Source organism: Nicotiana tabacum, chromosome 17, assembly GCF_000715075.1.
Source record: "Nicotiana tabacum cultivar K326 chromosome 17, ASM71507v2, whole genome shotgun sequence".
NCBI lineage: Eukaryota > Viridiplantae > Streptophyta > Magnoliopsida > Solanales > Solanaceae > Nicotiana > Nicotiana tabacum.
Window position 1 is genome coordinate 140,396,449 of NC_134096.1, and position 20,457 is coordinate 140,416,905.

General features: G+C 36.6%; 2 protein-coding genes across 2 annotated transcripts; both read right to left on the bottom strand.

The window, feature by feature from the left end:
- Nucleotides 1–2,465: 2,465 nt before the first annotated feature.
- Nucleotides 2,466–5,543, bottom strand: LOC107819151 (extradiol ring-cleavage dioxygenase). The gene is made up of 3 exons (XM_016645240.2): nt 5,131–5,543; nt 3,880–4,247; nt 2,466–2,781 (listed from the first exon to the last, which is right to left on the bottom strand). Exons 1-3 carry the CDS (start codon nt 5,377–5,379, stop codon nt 2,580–2,582), a joined length of 819 nt encoding a protein of 272 aa, XP_016500726.1. The 5' UTR covers nt 5,380–5,543; the 3' UTR covers nt 2,466–2,579.
- Nucleotides 5,544–6,452: 909 nt separating this feature from the next.
- LOC107819153 (protein FREE1) lies at nt 6,453–13,271 on the bottom strand. Its single transcript, XM_016645241.2, has 10 exons — nt 12,163–13,271; nt 11,890–11,976; nt 11,480–11,611; nt 9,762–9,890; nt 9,554–9,619; nt 9,184–9,294; nt 7,994–8,083; nt 7,633–7,666; nt 7,417–7,484; nt 6,453–6,834 (listed from the first exon to the last, which is right to left on the bottom strand). Exons 1-10 carry the CDS (start codon nt 12,979–12,981, stop codon nt 6,757–6,759), a joined length of 1,614 nt encoding a protein of 537 aa, XP_016500727.2. The 5' UTR covers nt 12,982–13,271; the 3' UTR covers nt 6,453–6,756.
- Between the last annotated feature and the right edge of the window lie 7,186 nt (nt 13,272–20,457).

Genomic DNA, 20,457 nt, shown 5'->3' on the forward strand with positions numbered 1-20,457 from the left:
TTGTGAGGGTGATACTGATACTTTTTACACTTTCAAGCGTTATTGCAAAATCCTTACGCACTAAAACCTGGTAAATTTATAAAACGAAATCAAAATTTCCAGACAGTAATGTATATGCCGTTTCACAGTTGTTCTAGAAATACTTGTAATGCAAATTTAAATCTACAACAAGAAGCGGTGGCATGCATACTGTGTAAACTGATAGCATTCCCAAAATAGTGGTACACCTATTATATCTCGGATTTACTGTTCTAATTCCTATAACCAAAGCCAACTTGCTCCATTCGGGAGCTTTGACAAAATCATAAAAGAGTTAATTTTTAAGAGGCAAAATAGGAAGCAATAATTACGAGAAAAAAGAAAAAAGGTTGGAAAGAGAGGAGATTTTAGTGTTTGGCTTTGCTGATATTTAAAAAAGAAACCAATTATCTCCTTCAAGAAACTTCCACAAGGATGTTGAAGTCGATAAAGAACTTCAGTTGGATAGTTGCATTTGTCAGTCTTCCTACCGTGGCGTTTTCGTTGTTCGTCTTGCTATTATGGTACGCAAATATTATTTGTTCAAAGCAACTATAGAAATTTGTATGGCTAAAATGTCTCAGCAATTTTATTGGTTTCTTTTGGGGGCTAAATATGCACAATTCTAGTTACAGTACCGATCAGTGTTGGCCAATTTTTTAATTCAACCCCAATAGGAGAAAAACCTCTAAACTACTGGCATTTGCAGTCTATTATATCTTCTTGCTAGTCTACTTGAAACATATCAAATTAAATTTTTTGTTTATTTTCATCTTGAGCTGTCAATTTATTACAGTATCCCATTTCTAATATCTTAGTAGTTTGAAAATTGAATCTTAATTTTTCATCTTGAGACAGTACATGTAGTGTTGCTAGATTTAAATGAGGTGGAAATTTATTTCAGATTCTTGATTTGGCCTTTTCTTTATGGATGTATGCAGGTCAAGCTAGCTATTTTGATTGGAATGCTAACTTTATTAACATGGCATTTTACCAGAGTTTACACAACAAGGTCACTTAACACACTAGCATTTGGTCTTCGTCATGAACTTCTGCAGAGATCAATATTACGAATGTGGAACATTTTGAATTCTACTGTTGGAATAACCACTGCTCGGGTTAAGCTGTGAGAGTATGTAATCAGAAAGTGGGTGTACGACCAGATTGGTTCGGTTTTTATCAAAATCAAACCAAACCAACTATATCGGTTTGGATTTGTTCGGTTTTGTCAGATTTTTTGGGTTTTTCGTCACTTAAATATTATTTCAATCTTACTTTGTTAAATTTTTATAAGTAAATATATGTTTAGTAAAAATATAAAAACTGACAAACATATTCTCTATTAAAATATTCTTATGGGAGAATTTTCTTAGTAACACATAGTAGTTATTTTAGTCGTCTGGCAATAATTTTTCGTTGATGTACACTTTTAAGGTTGACCAAATTTAGTAATTAAACATAAAAAGTAATATGATACCTAAATAGTAATAATCACTTCACATTCGAAAAAGATATAAGAATATAATAGATCTTAACATATGATATGAATATGGAAGTACAAGGATATTGACGTATTTCAGTTTCACTTGATGAAAAAGTGATCATACAACCCATTATTAAAGGTTAATAAATATGGAGCACTTCATATACTATTAAATATTATATTCCTCAAGGGAATCCCAAATATTTCTAGACATTTTTAAAAAGAAAATCTATATAAAATTTTAAAAGTATATATAAAATTATATATTTATATGTTGGCTTGATTCGGATTTTTTTACTCAATACCAAACCTAATCGAATTTTTTTAATCGGTTTGGTTTGACTTTTTGGTTTGGTACGATTTTTCTGTTCGGTTTGTACACCACTTTCAGAAAGTATAGCAAGCCTGCTGATCAAGCTCAACAAGTTGAGGCTATTTCTTTCTCCTTTTCCTTTCTTACTTTTTGGAAGCAGTGTTCAAGCTTCTCATTATCTAATTTTATTAATTTGATGTTTGAAGGATGTAACGTGGGCTCTGTTTGCAAGTCGGAAAGCTCTTAATTCTTTAACCATCAACTGTAGAAATGGTTTTGTTCAGGCTTTCCACAGAGATCGCAGGAGCAATAATACATTCTAAATATATTCTGATCTTGCCAACTATCCTAATAAATCAGATTTTGTACTAAGTATTTGAAGGAGACATCAGTCAGCATGAGATGTCAATAAATACACTTCAAAAGAGAGCAAATATTCTCCTTAATTTTGATCATAAGGCGAAATACACAAAATGCTAAACCTGAAAGCCTTGTTTCAAGAAATTACCTGGAACAGCTCTGTTAATCTTTCCATGCAATTACATATAGCATAAAGGAAAAGGTTTAAAACGGGGAGGTGGGGCTTTCTGGGGACTATGGAATCACAGGAAGAGGTTTACCACCAAATACTTCTGCTCAAGAGTTTATAACTTTGGTCATCACAACAATTTAGTCTTTTTAATTTTATTCTTTAAGACATTCAATTTGAGAAGTTCAAACATTCAACACCACCAGAAACTATAAATACATACAATAAGCATTCATCTATGAAGGCCTAGTCAGGCTAGAAAACTTGTAGGAAGCATAAGAAAGTGCACCAAGATCCCAGCTGTGGTGAATAAGCTCTCCATTTGTGCCTTCACCAGAAGCACCTAGCGCAACATGTAATGGATAGATGTGCTCGGGCCATGGATGTGCAACTTTTGCATGCGGAGCCTTCATGTCATAGTTATTAACATCTTGATGCCTACAAAAAGATGGGCTACTACATAAGCTGAAAATATGAAAGTTACCAGTAGGCTTATTATAATGCCTATCATCTCAAAGACAAGCACAAAAACGTAATTTTAAAAGAGAAAGATGAAATATAGTACACTTCATTTAACGAGATAGATCAAGACTGTTTTCATTATCGCATTTCTGAAGTATTACAAATATGCATAGCAGATGGGAATGTATTAAACATAAAACAACATATAATCCCAAAAATGAACGAAATTACTCTGGTATAAGCAGAGAATACACATCTTATTTACTTGATAATTCTTACGCTTTTAACCATGAGCTAATACCAACAAAAAGTTTAAAAAGGCAAGAATAACGGAGCAAAAGAAAAGGACAGGATGAGCACGGATAGTCGGATAGTAGGAAGAATAACTAAAGCATGTCGCTAACGCAATGGAATAAGTGTAATCTGATTATCTCCTTTGCACATTCTAAATTGATGTACAATAGGATTCATATTCCTTCACTTTCGCAATTAACATTTTAAGTTCTTACACGAGAATTTTGAAAACGATGACTCATTCAGAGACATATGAATTAATTCAAGCACAGTACTCCCTCTCTTGAACTCAACACAGAACAGTATATAAAAATATACACAGCATTTGAAATATGATAGTTTTGGCTGTGACACAAGATTTCCTATCGTTTCTTTTATTAGACACAATATCTAGAACAAGTATATATTTTTTTTGATAGCCCTAGAGCAAGTATATATCTAAAGGCGCCATCATTTTCTAGCATTTGCATGGACTTTAATTTGAGTCTCCGTGGCTAATGATGTGGTCAAATACAGTGCTTCAATGCCAACTAAATGCGGATGAACACACAAAAAATATGCAACTTATGATATCAGATGTTACTTTGGAGCAATTTCCTGACAGATATTAGCATGTTGACATATAGTGCAAGAACATATCAACCATATCGATCAACATTAGATATGTATGTGATTACATTCAGCTCTATAAGTTCAAACTTGAAATAAATGAGCTTTTCAAAAAACTCAGTCCTTGATTCACCAGTTAAGCATGCAAATAAGTGGATTATAAGAATGTACCTTCCACTGAGAAGGGCGTCTTTTAGCCAATTGTCAAACTCTAAAGCCCAAGAAACAACACTTTTGGATGAACCAAGAGCCCTTAAGTTGTGGGTGGCAGATCCAGACCCAATTATGAGGACACCTTCATCCTTGAGGGAGGCCAATGCTCTTCCCATGTTGTAATGATAAGTACCATCCTTGTTGGGCTGGACCGAGAGCTGGCAGACTGGAATGTCTGCTTCCGGGTACATGAGCATGAGAGGGACCCATGCACCATGGTCCAAACCACGTTTTTTGTCTTCGTGCACCGTCTTGAACCCTGATGCCGTGAGAACTTCCTTCACCCTTTTAGCCAATTCTGGAGCTCCTGGTGCAGGGTAACTGAGCTGAAAATTGAAAATAGAGTCATTGCAGAAGAGGAATGGTCAGCGCAAGAAGATTTGAAGGAGTTAGGATTTCAAGCCTATCAGGCAATTAATTTCAAGAAAACACTTCATATTTGGTAGTTTGTGTGCCAAAAGAAGTTCGAGTCCAATTTGTCATATTCAACAATTGGATAAGCTCAAACTTTTTGAAATTCTGGAATGGGACTTTGAAATAACTAATGAAAAAATAAGTTTGAACTAGAATATTATTAATAGTGGAGATTAAAAGGAATGTGATCCCTGACTATGTGCTTCAGAAAAGTCCATACCCAGCTTAATTATTGATGGCATAGTCTATTCACAGTTTTATAACACAACAGAGAAACAAATCGATAACTACTATTATTTCATAAAATCAGCATAAAGGAAACAAGAATCTGTAAACTCCAAAACTCTCTGTAACTAAAGAAGCTTACTTCAACATATACAAGGTTGTCAATATATAACCATCCACATGTTCCGACATAAGGAAGCAACGCTTGAGACAGGCAAATCAAAGCGTGACGTCGGCTCATGTTCTTTATAGGTCAAAAGTAGTACTTCATTTATTCAGAAACCAAGATGGTTTGAAAAAAAAGTAGAGAAGTAGGAATTAAGGGATCTAGATATGGCTGAGTTGTTATGATCATATTCTCTGATATTTGGAGATGTAGAATTTGGTTAACATAAGGAAATGGTATTATGAGTTAATTCATCCCACGTTCTTGTGAGGTCAAACTAAATTTATTTAAACAGATTTAGAAAAGTCAACCTTCATCAATTAATAGAACTAAACAGCTTCTTCTTGTTTGGCTATGAACAACAAAAAAAAAAAAAAACAGAAAAGAGAGGAGAATTAAAGCACCTGGTACATGGGTTTAGGGAAGCCGTAGAAGTCATGAATGGTATCATGGCGGCCACGAATAGAATTAACAGTTGGTTCAGAAGTTTCCCAATGAGCAGAAATCATCAATATCGCATTCGGCTTTTGATTTAAAAATCTTTCTCTAAAGCCTTTCAAGAAGTGCCTGGCGGGCAAAGACTCATCTATAGAAAGCGTAGGGGATCCATGTGATATGAAGAACGTCTCCTTCAATTTCAAAGGCAAAGCCATTTTCAATTCACTCTCTAAATTCAATAGCCAATTCGTCTTCGGACAATGGGCTATTTATTGGGTACCCAGAGCTGTCCGTGTACAACGGTGCGTGTGCCTCACGCGCGTCTCCCCCGCTCTTTTGCTTTTTTTTTTGCGCGTTCACCGACCGAGTTGTTTTTTTTTTCCTCACCTACCGAGTAGTTTATTTTATTTTATATTGTTTTTGGTCTAAGTAAACTATTGATCCCTCGATTAGTAGAAAATCTTAATTCGGTACCTTCTGATATTTGATGACACGTTCACGCATTACTTAACGTACTAAACCTGGTAAATTTACAAAATGAAATCAGAATCTCCAGACAGCAATGTATTCGCCCTTTCACATTTGCTCTACAAATACTTGTAACGCAAATTTAAATCTACAACAAGAAGCGTTGACATGCATAATGTGTAAACTGATAGAATTCCCTAAATAGCGTGCACTTATTATATATTGTATTTACTTTTCTAATTCCCTATAACCAAAGCCAACTTGCTCAATTCGGGAGCTTTGACAAGAGGGAGAACAAATTTATTTGAGCTCCATTCGTGAGCATATCCTACACATCTTTCGACTTTTACCTTATCTGTTGCTCCATAATTTATTCATTTCTTTATAAAATCATAAAAGAGTTTTTTTAAGAGGCACAATAGGAAGCAATAATTACGAGAAAAAAGAAAAAAGGCTGGAAAGAGAGGAGATTTAGGGAGGCTTCGTTCCAAAATCACAAAGAATAGTAGTGAAAATAAACGTAGTTTTCTTGTCAAGGATATATCACATAAACTTAGTCTTTGATTGGACCATCAACAGACACACGACGGTAGGCTATCTTGATCAACATTAGGCCGTAATTTATCACCAATGTGAATATTTGACAGGATAGGTTTCACGCTTTAATACTGAATCTTAATCAATTTCCTACCTTTTTTTTTTTCTTTTTCTCCCCTTCAATTATGTAATCCCTGACTGCTACTCGATAGATGAATTCTTTTATGGTTTTGCAAAGACAAGAATATGTTCAACATGATAAGGCGCAAATGAAGAACAAGGATTCAAAAAGCAGAAAACTCATTAATTTTGCACAATGGACTGAACAAGTTAGTTTAATCACTTCTGCAAGTACTTCCCATGATGAAGCACGTTATATACATGCACACAGGAGAGGAAAAGATCATAAAAAGGACCTGCATGTTGTGCATAAATCTACATTATTGAAAGAGATTACTAGACCAATAAATACAGATCGTGATACCCTCAAAAAACAATCATACAAAGTTGGAAGGACCATTGTGGTGGCTTCTAACCAATCCCAGCTTATACGAATATCACAAAGCAAAACATGAAGAGCCTGCATCTCAATGAGCACTAACAAGAAACGGATGCTGGCAGACACTGCACTCTATCGTTTCTGATCCAGAAGCAGGGACTTCAACCTGCAATTTAACTGGCATTAAATACTCTCCTAGCAGAGGTTGCGGATAATATTATAAAAAAGTTTTGGCAATAGGAACAAAGGTAAAACAGTATTTACATTTCATGTTTTACCACACTTAATAAAATATGGAAGTGCAAATTTCACTCCTTCAACAACTTTTAGAAGTTCTAAAGGGTTTGGCCGCACGTTTATCCTGTGTTAGGTCCGAAGACACATTCCATCAATTCAAAGTTATAAAATCAACAAATCTCTTTTTTTATAAGATTATAAAATCTACAATTGTACAAATCTCAGCAGTACTCCTTTCTTTGTTCCTTTCTCCCCTCCATTTGGCCAATTGTTCAAACTAATAAATTTTATATGTTTGAAAAGATTCTTAAATTTCTTAGGGGCATAGCCACGAAGAACAACATGAAACCACCTTGTGAAGTTTTTAGAAATACAAAGAATGATTGAGATGGGAACATTGGGAATTTCATCTTAATAGAATGGAGCTATCAAATTATGTAGGGTGAAAATCAATCCTTTAGGTTCAACTATAATACAAATCGGAAAAGAGTTCTCGCATATAATGTTAAACCTGCAAATGGACAGTGCAAGTCGGACATGCAACCTCTCTCATCCTTCTGGATCCCTGTGATGTATGACCTGAAAATAAAAGATATGTTTGGTTCACGGAAAGAAAAATCACCAATAGAGCCGACGTAGAAACTTTGCAAGTCAATTCCAGATAGCATTGGTCGTGCAACTATGTTATTTGAATTGAACAAGAAATTGATTTGGCAGTGGCTAATACCTGTTGATGTCTTCCGCTTTTTGTCCATCTCCTCCTGTCATAAAAGTCAATCAGAGATATTAGCACTAAATTCTTAAGATGCAACCACAAAAGATTACATTAAAAAAGTAAACCGCCAGCCAAAGATGCAACTGCAACCAGATGCTTGGTAAAACACACAAACTAGTGATTTTCTGCTTGCTTAATGCTTATATCGTATATCCTATTTTTCTAATTAAGTAGTCCCAAAATGGTTATCCTTCTATAACAGAAACTGCTGATGTACTATGAATTGTCAAACTACGCTTTCGATAATCTATCTCAAAAACACATATTTCTCAGCAAAAACAAATAATGCTGGAACCTTGAAGTACATATTTACCTGGAGTTTTTTCGCAAGGTCTACATGACTTGGCAATGCAGCCACTCTAACCGCTGCTTTAGCATTGCTGAGCCTCTGAGTTACCTCAGCCTGCAAAATGAGAAGTAACATTAAGAATACTGGAAACATTATTGAGCTCAATAAATCTTTTGAGAATACCACTTAAAGGCTCTTATGGCCAACAAAAACAAATAAATGCAAACATACAGAGGCTCAACATTTTGAACACTGATAATAACTATAAACAAATGTAAACATAGAAAAGCATTGTCAACAAAGCGTGGCAAAGCTTCAGATAATACATACAATAAAAACCAGACATTAAGATGGCAAAATTCATAAAAATGAAAGGTTTAACGCCTCATTTTTTTAACATTTGCTTAGTTTTAAGCCGGCTGATGGAAGTAGAATAATAAAATGGTTATCGTAAATTTTCCCTACAAATAACATGTGACCATATTTAGACAAAATTTCACTAGATGCTAGTATCTTCAATGAGCAAGGGTTGCAGCAATAGATCTATCTTGACAGCTGAGAATCTGAGAAAGAGGAAGATTACATATGTTAGTGTTGTATGTGCAATTGTGCAAATGGAGGTGACACTAATGGAGGTAAATAGAGTAGTTCATGAGGGAGGAGGAGGTAGAAGGCGATAGTTCGTTTCTATGAGCATCTGTTTACAGAGGACCACGATTGTTACAGGCATAGCACGTGTAAACCTGACACTATACTTCATACTTGTGTTGCTTCAGATCTGGTCCATTCAGTCCAGAGCGAAAGACCTTAACGACTCACCCACAAAATGTGTTAAGGCTGAGGTATAAAGAATGAGCATGAACAAACACAATTAATTTGGGAAAGAATAAGGGGAAGTCCTGCAGCAAAACTTTATCAGTAGGAGGCGAGTTGTTTCTGCAAAAGAAGCAATTTCTTCAATGGCAATGGAAAATACTGTTAAAGCTCCATTCCGGCTTAGCGCTAACATAACCGAGAGAGTTTCACACTGTCGTCAACTAAGAGCTCATTCCACCAAAATTATAAGGAAGTAAGGAATAGTCAATGCAGAAAACAATTGGGAAAAAGCAAGATCCGATCCTATGAGCTGGAAAAGAGAGTTAAGACAAATAAGAATGCCACTTAGAGAAAATCATAGGTGAGAAAAACATAATATTAATTTCATGCAGGCATACCATGCATCGGTCACAAACTCGAACTGGTTGTGCATCTTCATCTGTAGTCAAAGCAATTCTACCTTGAGTGCATTTGTCACAGAAAATATCCCCACAATTTCTGCAGTGGTGCTGTCACAGTCACAAATTATAGGAGTATGAGTGAAAAAAATAGAACATGCAAATACAAGGTGCAAATGTGGAATTTACACAACTAAAACTTATGTTGCCCGGACTCTCCAAGAACGTCTCCAGGTGCGTATCGGATCCTCCAAAAGTTTTTGATCAGATCCTCCAAAAGTAGTGCATTTTTGGAGGATCTGACACGGGTGCGACATCATTTTGGAGAGTCCACGCAACATAGACTAAAACTGTTATAATATTTGCTCACCCTTCGTACAAAAGCACCAAAGTCGGTCCCACAAGCAGTACACTTTCGAACTGCTTCGTCAGGAACCTGCATGAGAAAAAATGAGGCTAAAGAGAAAATAGACAAGTTGCCAATTTTACATCCTTGCACAAGTTTCATTCAGCAGAAATAGAAGGAAATTCTGCAACTAAAGAGTAAAAAAATAAATAGCCGTTAAATTATATCTAACCCAGTGATCTTTCTCTTCATTGAGGGGCCTCATCAACTTCATCCAATCAAAACCTTTCTTCTTCTCAGCAGCTGACTCAGATCCCTTGATTGAGTCTGAAGGCCTACTACTCTCGCCCATTTCCTTGACCTAAACACCATAATACCAGCCTGAGTACATGCCTATGACTAGTTTAGAAGAAATTTTGAAAGAACGAACAAATGTACCAAATACGGTTGACAGCAAGGAGATCCATCATAGAAAACCAATTTCAGGAGCTCACAATCATGATGATTATATCTAAATCCTAAGCCAACAAGATTAGAACACCAGCTAAAACTATAACAGAAAAATTATTGAACCTTAAACTTAATGTTGTCTATAGTAGTTGCTCGACTAGAAGATTATGAATCAATTATAAATCTTATAAAATATCAGTAAGAAGGGCAAGTGGCTACCAGTCATATATACTTAATAATAACTGAATTCTTCTAATTCAAACCCTAGTTGTTCTTTGTCATGGATGAAAAGTTTTGAAGCACCAAGAGGTGCAACTTGCAGTCTTGATTCTTCAATAGATTTCTGTACATCTACAAAGTAAAAAAGCCAATACCAGCATTATTATGTCCCAGAAGTTGAAATTAGATATTTTCATTGCAATTTGATTATTAGAGTATTATATTTCATATGTTTTTGGTAGCTTTTAGTTTTCCATACATTTTTGTTTGATCAAGTAAATGAAGTTTCACTGATAATGCATCAAGAGGATGCTGAAGATTATTTAATTTTCCCTAACTTGTATGCTCACACGCTTTATTCTGCAAGCCCATGAACCTTGTTTGATTTTTGCTGCTCCATTCTGCTTTCTTTGCTAAATGTATTCGAGCATTATATATGAAGCTGCACATGTTATTTTGTTGCTTCCTCCTACTCATGAACCACACACCAACCATCACTTGGCAAGTCTAAAATTGATACCAGATACGGAATCGAACAAATCAACCTACTTCTACAACTTCATATTGGAATAGCCACTTCCCCAGTTTGAGTACTCTTGGAATTTGTGCACATATGTCCGTGACCCTGTACAATATTTTCAATGTTTCAGCCTCTGAATGCCAGAAACTTAACCAACAAATCCATTGATTTCTCCCAATTTAACTCCATACAAGCCTCTCGAATGCCAACCATTCTAATACTCTCCTGCACCCTCCCTCACTTACCTAAAATAGCTCACAACATTCCGCATCGGTTCCCGAAGCCCATTAAAATTAGAGCCTTACTGTCTCTCACCCTCAAAACTGTTTCCCCAAGTGGCTTACTAGACTATGTCATCCCTGATATGTCAGAAGTCCTGCTCAACTGGTAGATAACAGCAAAAACAGAAGCTTCTATTGAAAAAATCAAGAAGAACTAAGTTTCAGACGACCGTCAATCGCTTCAGGTATATGCTTAGACACTTCTTTTTCAGTCATTCTTATAATTACCAGAGCATGAGAATCCTATTTTGGCCATGTAAAGTGGACTACATGTATCAAGATGGAGCAGCAATGCAGAAAGTCTGTTACCGAGAGACAATGTCAAATAAAAATATCCCAAATTAACTTTGAATCTAATATGATACCAAGTCAGAAAAAGAAAAGTAAAAGGGTGTAATCATCTCTTGAGAAATATGACTTAAAAAGAAAGCATACACAAGGATGCTAACAAACATTTTAATACTGAATAGATTTCTTAACCTGAATACTTGCTGCTGTCACTGCATCCAGGATATTGTTCGTGGTATAACTATTTGATTTCACCCTGATACGTTTAGGTTCAACGTCAACAGAAGTTTTGGCCCAAAATGCAAATATATATGAATCCAACACCTGACATTAAAAAAATAAGAGATTAGCTTAGTTCAGAAGAAGGGGAGCCTTGGCGTAAGTGGTAAAGTTGTTGTCATGTGACCAGGAGGTCACGGGTTCGAGCCATGGAAACAACCTCTTGCAGAAATGCGGCCGCATAAAATAGACTCTTGTGGTCCGACCCTTCCCGGCACCCCGCGCATAGCGGAAGCTTACTACACCGGGCTGCCTTTTTTTTAAAACTTAATTCAGAAGATAGATGTTTAACAGAATCAATAAGCTCAATACAACAAATTTACCTCCATTCTTGTCACGTTCTCAAGTGAATATATCCTCAGAGTTCGGCTAGTCGCAGGATCAAGTATGCGAATCCCATCTAGACCAATCTGAAACAAAATTCTTTCTCAATCAAAATTCTAAGATGACAACTAAACAAGTACTAATTGCCAAAAGGAACATAAATAAATTAACATAAACAAGCAGGCAAAGTGATAACTAACTACAATACCCAAAGTTAGGCCCCTTTCTGATCCAAAGATTCACAAATATCGAAAATGCTACAGTATTCGAACCTGACAGAGCACATCCATGTCGGACTGACCAAAGCCTTCGGACAAAAGCTTCACACGAAACTTCAAAACACCACCTGATACATCATGTTGGTCCTCAATCTTAGGTGTTGCTTTCACAATTTTCGGTGTACTCGCAGGTTCCCGTTGCTCCCTCCCACTTGAAACATCGATAGGTCTTCCGTAATCATCAAACATCACCCCTGCAGCACTTGATTGTGATCGATTTCCACTATACGACTCCTCTTTCTTCCCATTATACTTGTAAACACCACCATCATACAATCCCTGGTCTCCATACGAACCATAATTGGCTTTATTCTCAAACGAAGTACCATAATTAGCATTATTCTCAAACGAATTGCCATAATTAGTCCCTGTGGAGGCACCAAATGAGGTCGATGAATAAGGAGCTGACGAATTCAATGAATTGTAATTAGGAGGATTTGGTGTCTGATAATTAGCCCCTGGGGCAGAAAAATCATAACTCACAGGCGTTTGATTTTGATCGTAAGGGTAATAGTTCGGCTGTGGAGCGTCGAGGTGAGGGAAACCGTAGGAGGATTGAGAGCTGGGGTTTGAAGGGTACGGAGCAGGCGGATTTGGGGCATGATCGGCAGAAGGCTGAGGATACGGCGGGTAGGAGGAGGCGTAGTTGGAGTAATCGCCAGAAGCAACCGGCGGAGCTGAGGCGAATTGGGCGGGGACAGTGGGCGGGGTATAGGGAGGATCGGCGGGAGTAGAGCTAGGGTTAGGGTTAGGGTTCTGAAAGTGAGGCTGGTAATATTGGTAATAGGGAGAGCTAACGTCGCCGTGTTGCATATCGGAGAATTTTAATGACTGATCGGAGAAGATAAGGATTTGAACGGTGATTGATTGGTTTTGAGAATAATATATGTATTTAAGAAATAAGATGTTAATTATTGTAATTATTGAGTTGGGATGAAGGATTTGGGTGTGGAAGAATGTAGAAGGAAAGGAAAGTTCATTGACAGTGAGGAAGGGAGGAATCGGGAAAAGGCTTGTTGACGGACGATGCCTTACCCGCCAAGGGAAAGTGGGTATCTTCGATTTGATACAAGATGGGCTTGGGCTGGGTAGACAATTGTTTGGTAGTTATTGGTGGATTTAGGTAAGGACAAAATTTATAAATAGCCATTTTTTCGCCGGATCAATCAAATTTAGCCACATAATCAAAAATCAACCTTATTTAGCCACTAAATTAGCATGGGAACAAGTTATTGACTAAAATACCCCTACTCTATTTATAAATTTACGCGACACGACCTCACACTCTGTTTCACCAGAATCTTACGGCATAATCTACAAATTAAAGTAAGCTCTCACAATTATTCTTCTGATTCTTCGAATTTTCTGGTTTGATCTTCTTATTCTTCTCAATGTGTTAATCTGTGCTTAATTGTATAATATATCTTCTCGTTTGTAATTCATATCGTAACTAATAATATCTGCATTGTTCTGATATTATTATAAATTTTATATGAAAAACGTTTATTCTGTGCTAAATTATATAATATATAAATGTAATTTATGCTGTCACTAAACACCGAAAATGTCTAGTTCTTTAAAAAAATACACAGTAAAAGTGATGGCAGATGAATTAATTACAGAACAAAATATCCAGTATAATATACTGGACCTTTCTGAATAGATATATTAAATTTATAAAGTTTCACAATATTATACGGAGAGTATGTATGATTCAAACACCAATAATATATCTAAATGTTTAAGATTCACCTACTATTCTGAATAAAAAGATGGAATTTTGTTGTTAGATATATCAAAACTACACGGTCTCCAGCATATAGTATTGGAGGTATCTTTGATTCAAACTACTACAAAAAATTGTGCATAAAATGGTATAGAACACACCAACAGTATAAAATGCTGCACTTTTCTTAATTTAATATGTAAAACTCAGAAATTTCTAGCAGATTATACTGGAAGTATATGTGATTGCACATGTAAATTTTTTAAGGTTCGACTAATGTCTTGAATAAAATGCTAAACTTTTATGATTACATAAGTGAAAGATACAAACTCTGCAGCATATATGTCACGACCCAAAATCCATTAAAGGTCGTGATGGCGCTTAACACCATTGCCAGGCAAGCAAACCTTGACTAATTAATTTAATTACTCATTTTAGTATTTTTTGAAATCAAAATTTCTTCAATTAAATAGTAAAGATAGAACTCATAGAGTAAGTGATAAATATTTTAGCAACTAAAATATTAAACAACCCATAAGCACTCCCAAAACCCAGTGTCACAAGTGCATGAGCATTAACTAGAGAGTAAAATAAAATACAGTATCTGTTCGGAATACAAATTAGACAGGAAAATATAAATAACTTTGAAGGAGACTCTGTTGGCTGCGGATCGTAATATAGAATGCAGCTCACATAAGTCCCCGCATTTTAACCACACCTCTGCGCCCGCAAGGCCGCTAGACATATATGTACCTGCACAAAATGTGCAGCAAGTGTAGCATGAGTACGTAAACAATGTGTACCCAGTAAGTATCAAGCCTAATCTCGAAGAAGTAGTGACGAGAGATCGACTTTAACACTCACCAAGGGTCAATAATATTAAAAAAAATAGAAATATTTAAATCAACATGATTTATAGGAATAATAACAATTTTTCTTTAACCAGCAGAAATAATTAACTCATTCAATTCCAATAATTTTTAATTTATCAATTAACTTCACAAGCTGCAATAAAATATCAAGTTATCGTGTAATTATTATTATTAAGCATGATTTCTGCCGAGGGCGTTCGGCCCGATCCAGAGTGTCGTGTACACTGCCGAGGGACGTGCGGCACGATTCATAGATGCATCTATACTGCCGAGGCGTTCAGTCCGCTCCACAAGAAAGGAGGACATTTTCTTATGAACCTCCGGAATGAGAATATATATATATATATATATATATATATATATATATATATATATATATATATATATATATATTAGATTAACGCAGGAGGATGTACAAATTTCTACAACAGTTAAATATTCTGAACAAAATTTCAAGTATGTGAGATTTCAATCTTTTACCATTTCCTCTAATAATTTACAACATAATTATATTGCTTTAATTAAATAATGATATAATTATCACAAGTAATTCATGATTTCAGTCCTAAACTACCCGTATTTTAGCAATATTAGTAGCTACGCACGGACTCTCGTCACCTCATGCGTACGTAGCCCCACAATTAACAAAAATTATTAATTTAAATCACCTATGGGGTAAATTTCCTTTTACAAGGTTAGACAAGAGACTTACCTTATCTCAAAGCCCACTTCCCGATCACAATGTTGCGTTAAAGTCTCAATTCAATGTCAAAAATTCCAAAACTATCCAAATGTTATGAAAAATAATTAATACATGCTCAATAATTCGAAATTAGGCTACTAAATTAATTACCCAACCCCAAATGGTAATATTTTTAAAATTCACTCCGGGCCCACGTGCCCGGATTCCAGAAATTTTTGGAGAAAATCGTTGCCCATAATCTCAAGAACTCAAATATACAATTTTCATCCAATTCCATAACCATTTTCGTGGTTAAAATCTCATTTCTATACAAATCTAGGTTTTTCACCTAAATCCTTGATTTCCAAGATTTATCGCTTATAATCTACCCATAATCAATGTATTTAACTCAAAGTATGTAGAATTAACTTACCTTCAAATTGCTAGTTGAAACCCCCTCTCAAAAAGCTCGAAAATCGCCCAAAAATAGAGGAATTACGGGCTAAAATGACTGAACCTCGCCCTTTTTAACATTCTGACCAACAACATTTTCGCACCTGCGGAAGGGGTAGCTGCACCTGCGGCTTCGCACTTGCGGAAAATGCCTAGCAGGTGCGAGTTTCCTCACCAGGCCAAGCTCCGCATCTGCGACACAAGGACCGCTCCTACGCGTCCGCTTTTGTGCCCATTCCTCTGTACCTGCGGCCTTTGCCGCTTCTGCGCCCTCATGCATCACACATGCGCGCTCGCAGGTGCGCCTCAAATATCGCTTCTGCGGCTCATGCCAGCCTCCCCTTTTCTCGCATCTGCGTCTTGGGGCTCGCTTCTGCGAGCTCGCACATGCGGCTGCCCAAGCGCAGGTGCGGTTGCAGCAGAAACTGGGAGCTTCAGCTGCTGCTCCAACTTCCAAAATTGATCTGATCCTCGTCCGGTTAACCCACGAGGCCCCCTGTGTAATGACCCAACCGGTCATTTTAACTTTTAGAATCTCGTTCCCTAAAATAAAACTTCCCCTATGTACTTTTAATGATTTCTGACTTGCGGGGATGGTTGGTTCGGGATTTGGAAGTGTTTGGGTTGAAATCGGAACACTTGGTTCCTTAAGTTAGCCTTAAAAGGCCAAGTTTGACTTTGGTTAACATTTTGAGAAAATGACCATGGAATCAGGATTTGACGGTTCCAATAGCTCCGTATGGTGATTTTGGACTTAGGAGCGTGTTCGAAATTTTTACTTGGAAGTTAGTAGTTAAATTAGGCTTGAAATGGCTAAAAGAAGAACTTAAGTTTGGAAGTTTGACCGGGGAGTTGACTTTTTGATATCGGGGTTGGAATCCAATTCTGAAAATTTTTATAGCTCCGTTATATCATTTATGACTTGTGTGCAAAATTTGACGTCAATCGGACTTGATTTGATAGGTTTCGACATTGAATGTAGAAGTTGGAAATTTTAAGTTTCATTAAGCTTGAATTGGAGGATCATTCGTAGTTTTAGCGTTGTTTGCTATGATTTGAAGGTTCGACTAAGTTCGTATGATGTATTGGGACTTGTTGATATATTTGGTTGAGGTCCCGAGTGGCTCGGGTGAGTTTCGGACGACTAACAGATCACTTTTGGCCTTTGGGAGACTGCTGATAGCTGCTCGTATTTTTCTTATGACTTCCTTATATGCGATCACGTAAGTTGGTCTGCGATCGCGTAGAGTAATTTGGACAGAGGCGGATTTGTTCTACGCGATCGCGTGAATGGTGTTGCGATCGCGTACGCTTAATTTGGGAAGCTGAAAATTCGTTCTATGCGATTGTGTGGGCACGTCCGCGATCGTGTAGGTTAGGCCAGCCTGTGCATCGCGATCGCGTGTCGTTGTTTGCGATTGGGTAGGGGAAACTGGGTAGAAGCTGAGCCACGCGCTTAATGTTTCGCGATCTCGTAAGTTTGCAGAGCCAGTGCTTCGCGATCGCATGGGACTTTATGCGATCACGTAGGGTTATTTTCTGGGCAGTAAAATTTGTGCTAAACGATCGCGTGAGGAAGTTCGCGATCGCGTAGAAGAAATCACTGGGCAGAGAGTTTAAGTTCTGAAAATGGGAGTCCCATTTTCCACTTTTAACGTTTTTGAGCTCGGATTTGGACGATATTTGGGAGATTTTCAGAGAAAACAACGGGGTAAGTGTTCTTAACTCAATATTGGTTATATTACCCGAATCCATTAGTGTTTTTATCATTTAATTGGTGAATTGAGTTGGAAAAAGTTTGAAAATCCTCTTGGATAGATTTGAGGATTTGAGGGCCGAATGGTTATCGGAATTTAGTAATTTTGGTATGAGTAGACTCGTGGTTGAGTGGGCGTTCATATTTCATAACTTTTGCCGGATTCCGAGACGTGGGCCCCCGGACGATTTTTAAATTAATTTTGGACTTTTATTGAAAAATATAGTATTTTCTTATAGAATTGATTTCTATAATTTTTAGTGATTGTATCGAATTATTTTGGTTAGATTCGAGCCAGAAAAGTTGGATAATCGTGGAAAAGGCCTTTTAGTGGATTAAATTAGAGCAAATTGAGGTAAGTCTCTTGTCTAATCTTGTGAGGGAGAAATTACCTCATAGGTGATTAAATTAATAATTGTTGTTAATTGTGGGGGCTACGTACGCACGAGGTGACGAGAATCCGTGCGTAGCTACTATTAATGCTAAAGTCCGGATAGTTTAGGACTCAAAAGCATGAATTGCTTGTGTAAATTATATTCTTTACTTAATTAAATTATTTGATATATATATTTGTATAAATTGTATTATTTACTTAATTGTATATATATATTGTGAATTGTTAGGGAAGATATTAAAAGATGAAAATCTCATATGCTTAATTTTCTGTTTAAATTAATTATTGTTAAAAGAAATGGTTCATTCTCCAGAACTTATCTTATAATAAATATACTCTCATTCCGGAGGTACATAAGAAAATGTCCTCCTTTCTTGTGGAGCGGGCCGAACGCCTTGGCAGGATAAATGCATCTATGGATCATGCTGCACGTCCCTCAGCAGTGTACACGACACTCTGGATCGGGTCGTGTGATATTGGCACGTTATATTGTTGGAAAGTTTTGTTCGGGTGTTTGCACGAGGTTTCTGTCGTGCTATTATTACTATTGATTTATGCACATGCGGCATGACATATATATATATATATATATATATATATATATATATATATATATGTGTGTGTGTGTGTGTGTGTGTGTGTGTGTGTGTGTGTGTGTGTGTGTGTGTGAGAGAGAGAGTGTGGGTTTGCGCATGTGGCGAGACAAGGTGGGAATATTATTATGCGCGTGCGGCGAGACAAGGCGGGCATTTATATTATTATTGAGCACGTGGCGAGACAAGGTGGGCTATGTCGGGAATTGAATTGTGATGATTTGTGATAGCCTGGGGGCATTGTTGTTTGTTGCATATTTACTTTGGGACTACGAGGCGCTACCTAGGGAGATCCCCTATTGAGCATTTACTTTTGGGACTACGAGACGGTATCTCAGGAGTGTCCTTTGTTGACATCTCTCTATGGTTGCACTTGTCTTTGGTTATTTTGTATTTCCGTGTTATGTCAATCCTTGTGATCTGTCGTGACGCATTATTTGATTTTACTATGTGTTTGTATTCCTTGTTGTATTGTGTTGGCTTGGCCTTTTTAGTGCGAGACGCTGAAGATTTATATTCCTGATTTTTACCGATTTTTGATGACTGAGTTGTTTTAAATAAAAGAAGTTGCTATTATATTTTAAATTAAAAAGTTTTACATATGAAGCAATAGATTATCTGATGTTTTATTTAAATTAAAATGTCATTTTTCTTTACTCAAACTATTTATAAAATAAATTCATTTCTTTGTTGAATTCTTACTTAGTTTAAAAAATTATAACCTTACTTTATTGAAAATAAATTAATCATGCAGATCTTATGTATTGAAATATTTTGGCACGAGAGTTGTTCGTGCGGTTGTGATTAGAGATATGGGCACGAGTTGCCGTGAGAATATGAAAGGGGGTCGAGAACCGTATTTTATGATTATGATATGAGATATTTATTTGGAAGAATTTTATATTCGAAGGATACTTATTGGAAGAAATATATTTGGAGGGTATTTATTTGAAGAGATTATTTGTGAAAGACTTGTTTAATTGGTTGTTCTTGTGTTTCTTATTCGTCTAAGTAATGATTATGGTGTTCTTGCCGCCTTACTGTTTATAGCACTAGTGGATTATTGTTGCTATCACTGCTATTTGTTTTTCGATTATTTTAGTATGTCACAGGTTAATTGACTAGTGAGTGTCTTGACTGTACCTCGTCACTACTCCACTGAGGTTAGTCTTGATAGTTATTGGGTACCGACTGTGGTGTACTCATACTACACTTCTGCATATTTTTGTACATAGCCAGGTAATGTGGAGTCAGTTGACTAATCGCTAGCAGTACAGATCTTGCTGTGGAGACTCAAGGTAAACCTGTTGCTGCGTTCGCAGGCATCAGAGTCACCTTCTCATATTGTACTTGCACTGTTTTATCTCTATTTCAAAACAATTATATTTATAGGCTTTCTAGTAACTCAGTAGAGTTTATGACTTGTACTACCGGTTTTGGGATTGTAAGTATTGTATAGAGATTCATATTTTGAAATTGTCAGTTGTTATTTAATATTGTTATTATTTCAGTAAATGTTAGGCTTACCTAGTCCCTAAGACTAGGTGCCATCACGACATCCTATGGACAGAGATTTGGGTCGTGACAAGTTGGTATTAAAGCACTAAGTTCATAGGTGCTACGAGTCATAAGCGAGTTTAGTAGAGTCTTGCGGATCGGTACAGAGACGTCTGTACTTATCTTCGAGAGGCTACATAACTATTAGGACAGTTTCACTTCCTTCATTCCTATCGTGCGAGTGTATTGATCTCGGAGTTTGAGTTTTACCATTCTATTCTCTCACAGATGATGAGGACACGAGCTGCAGTTAAAG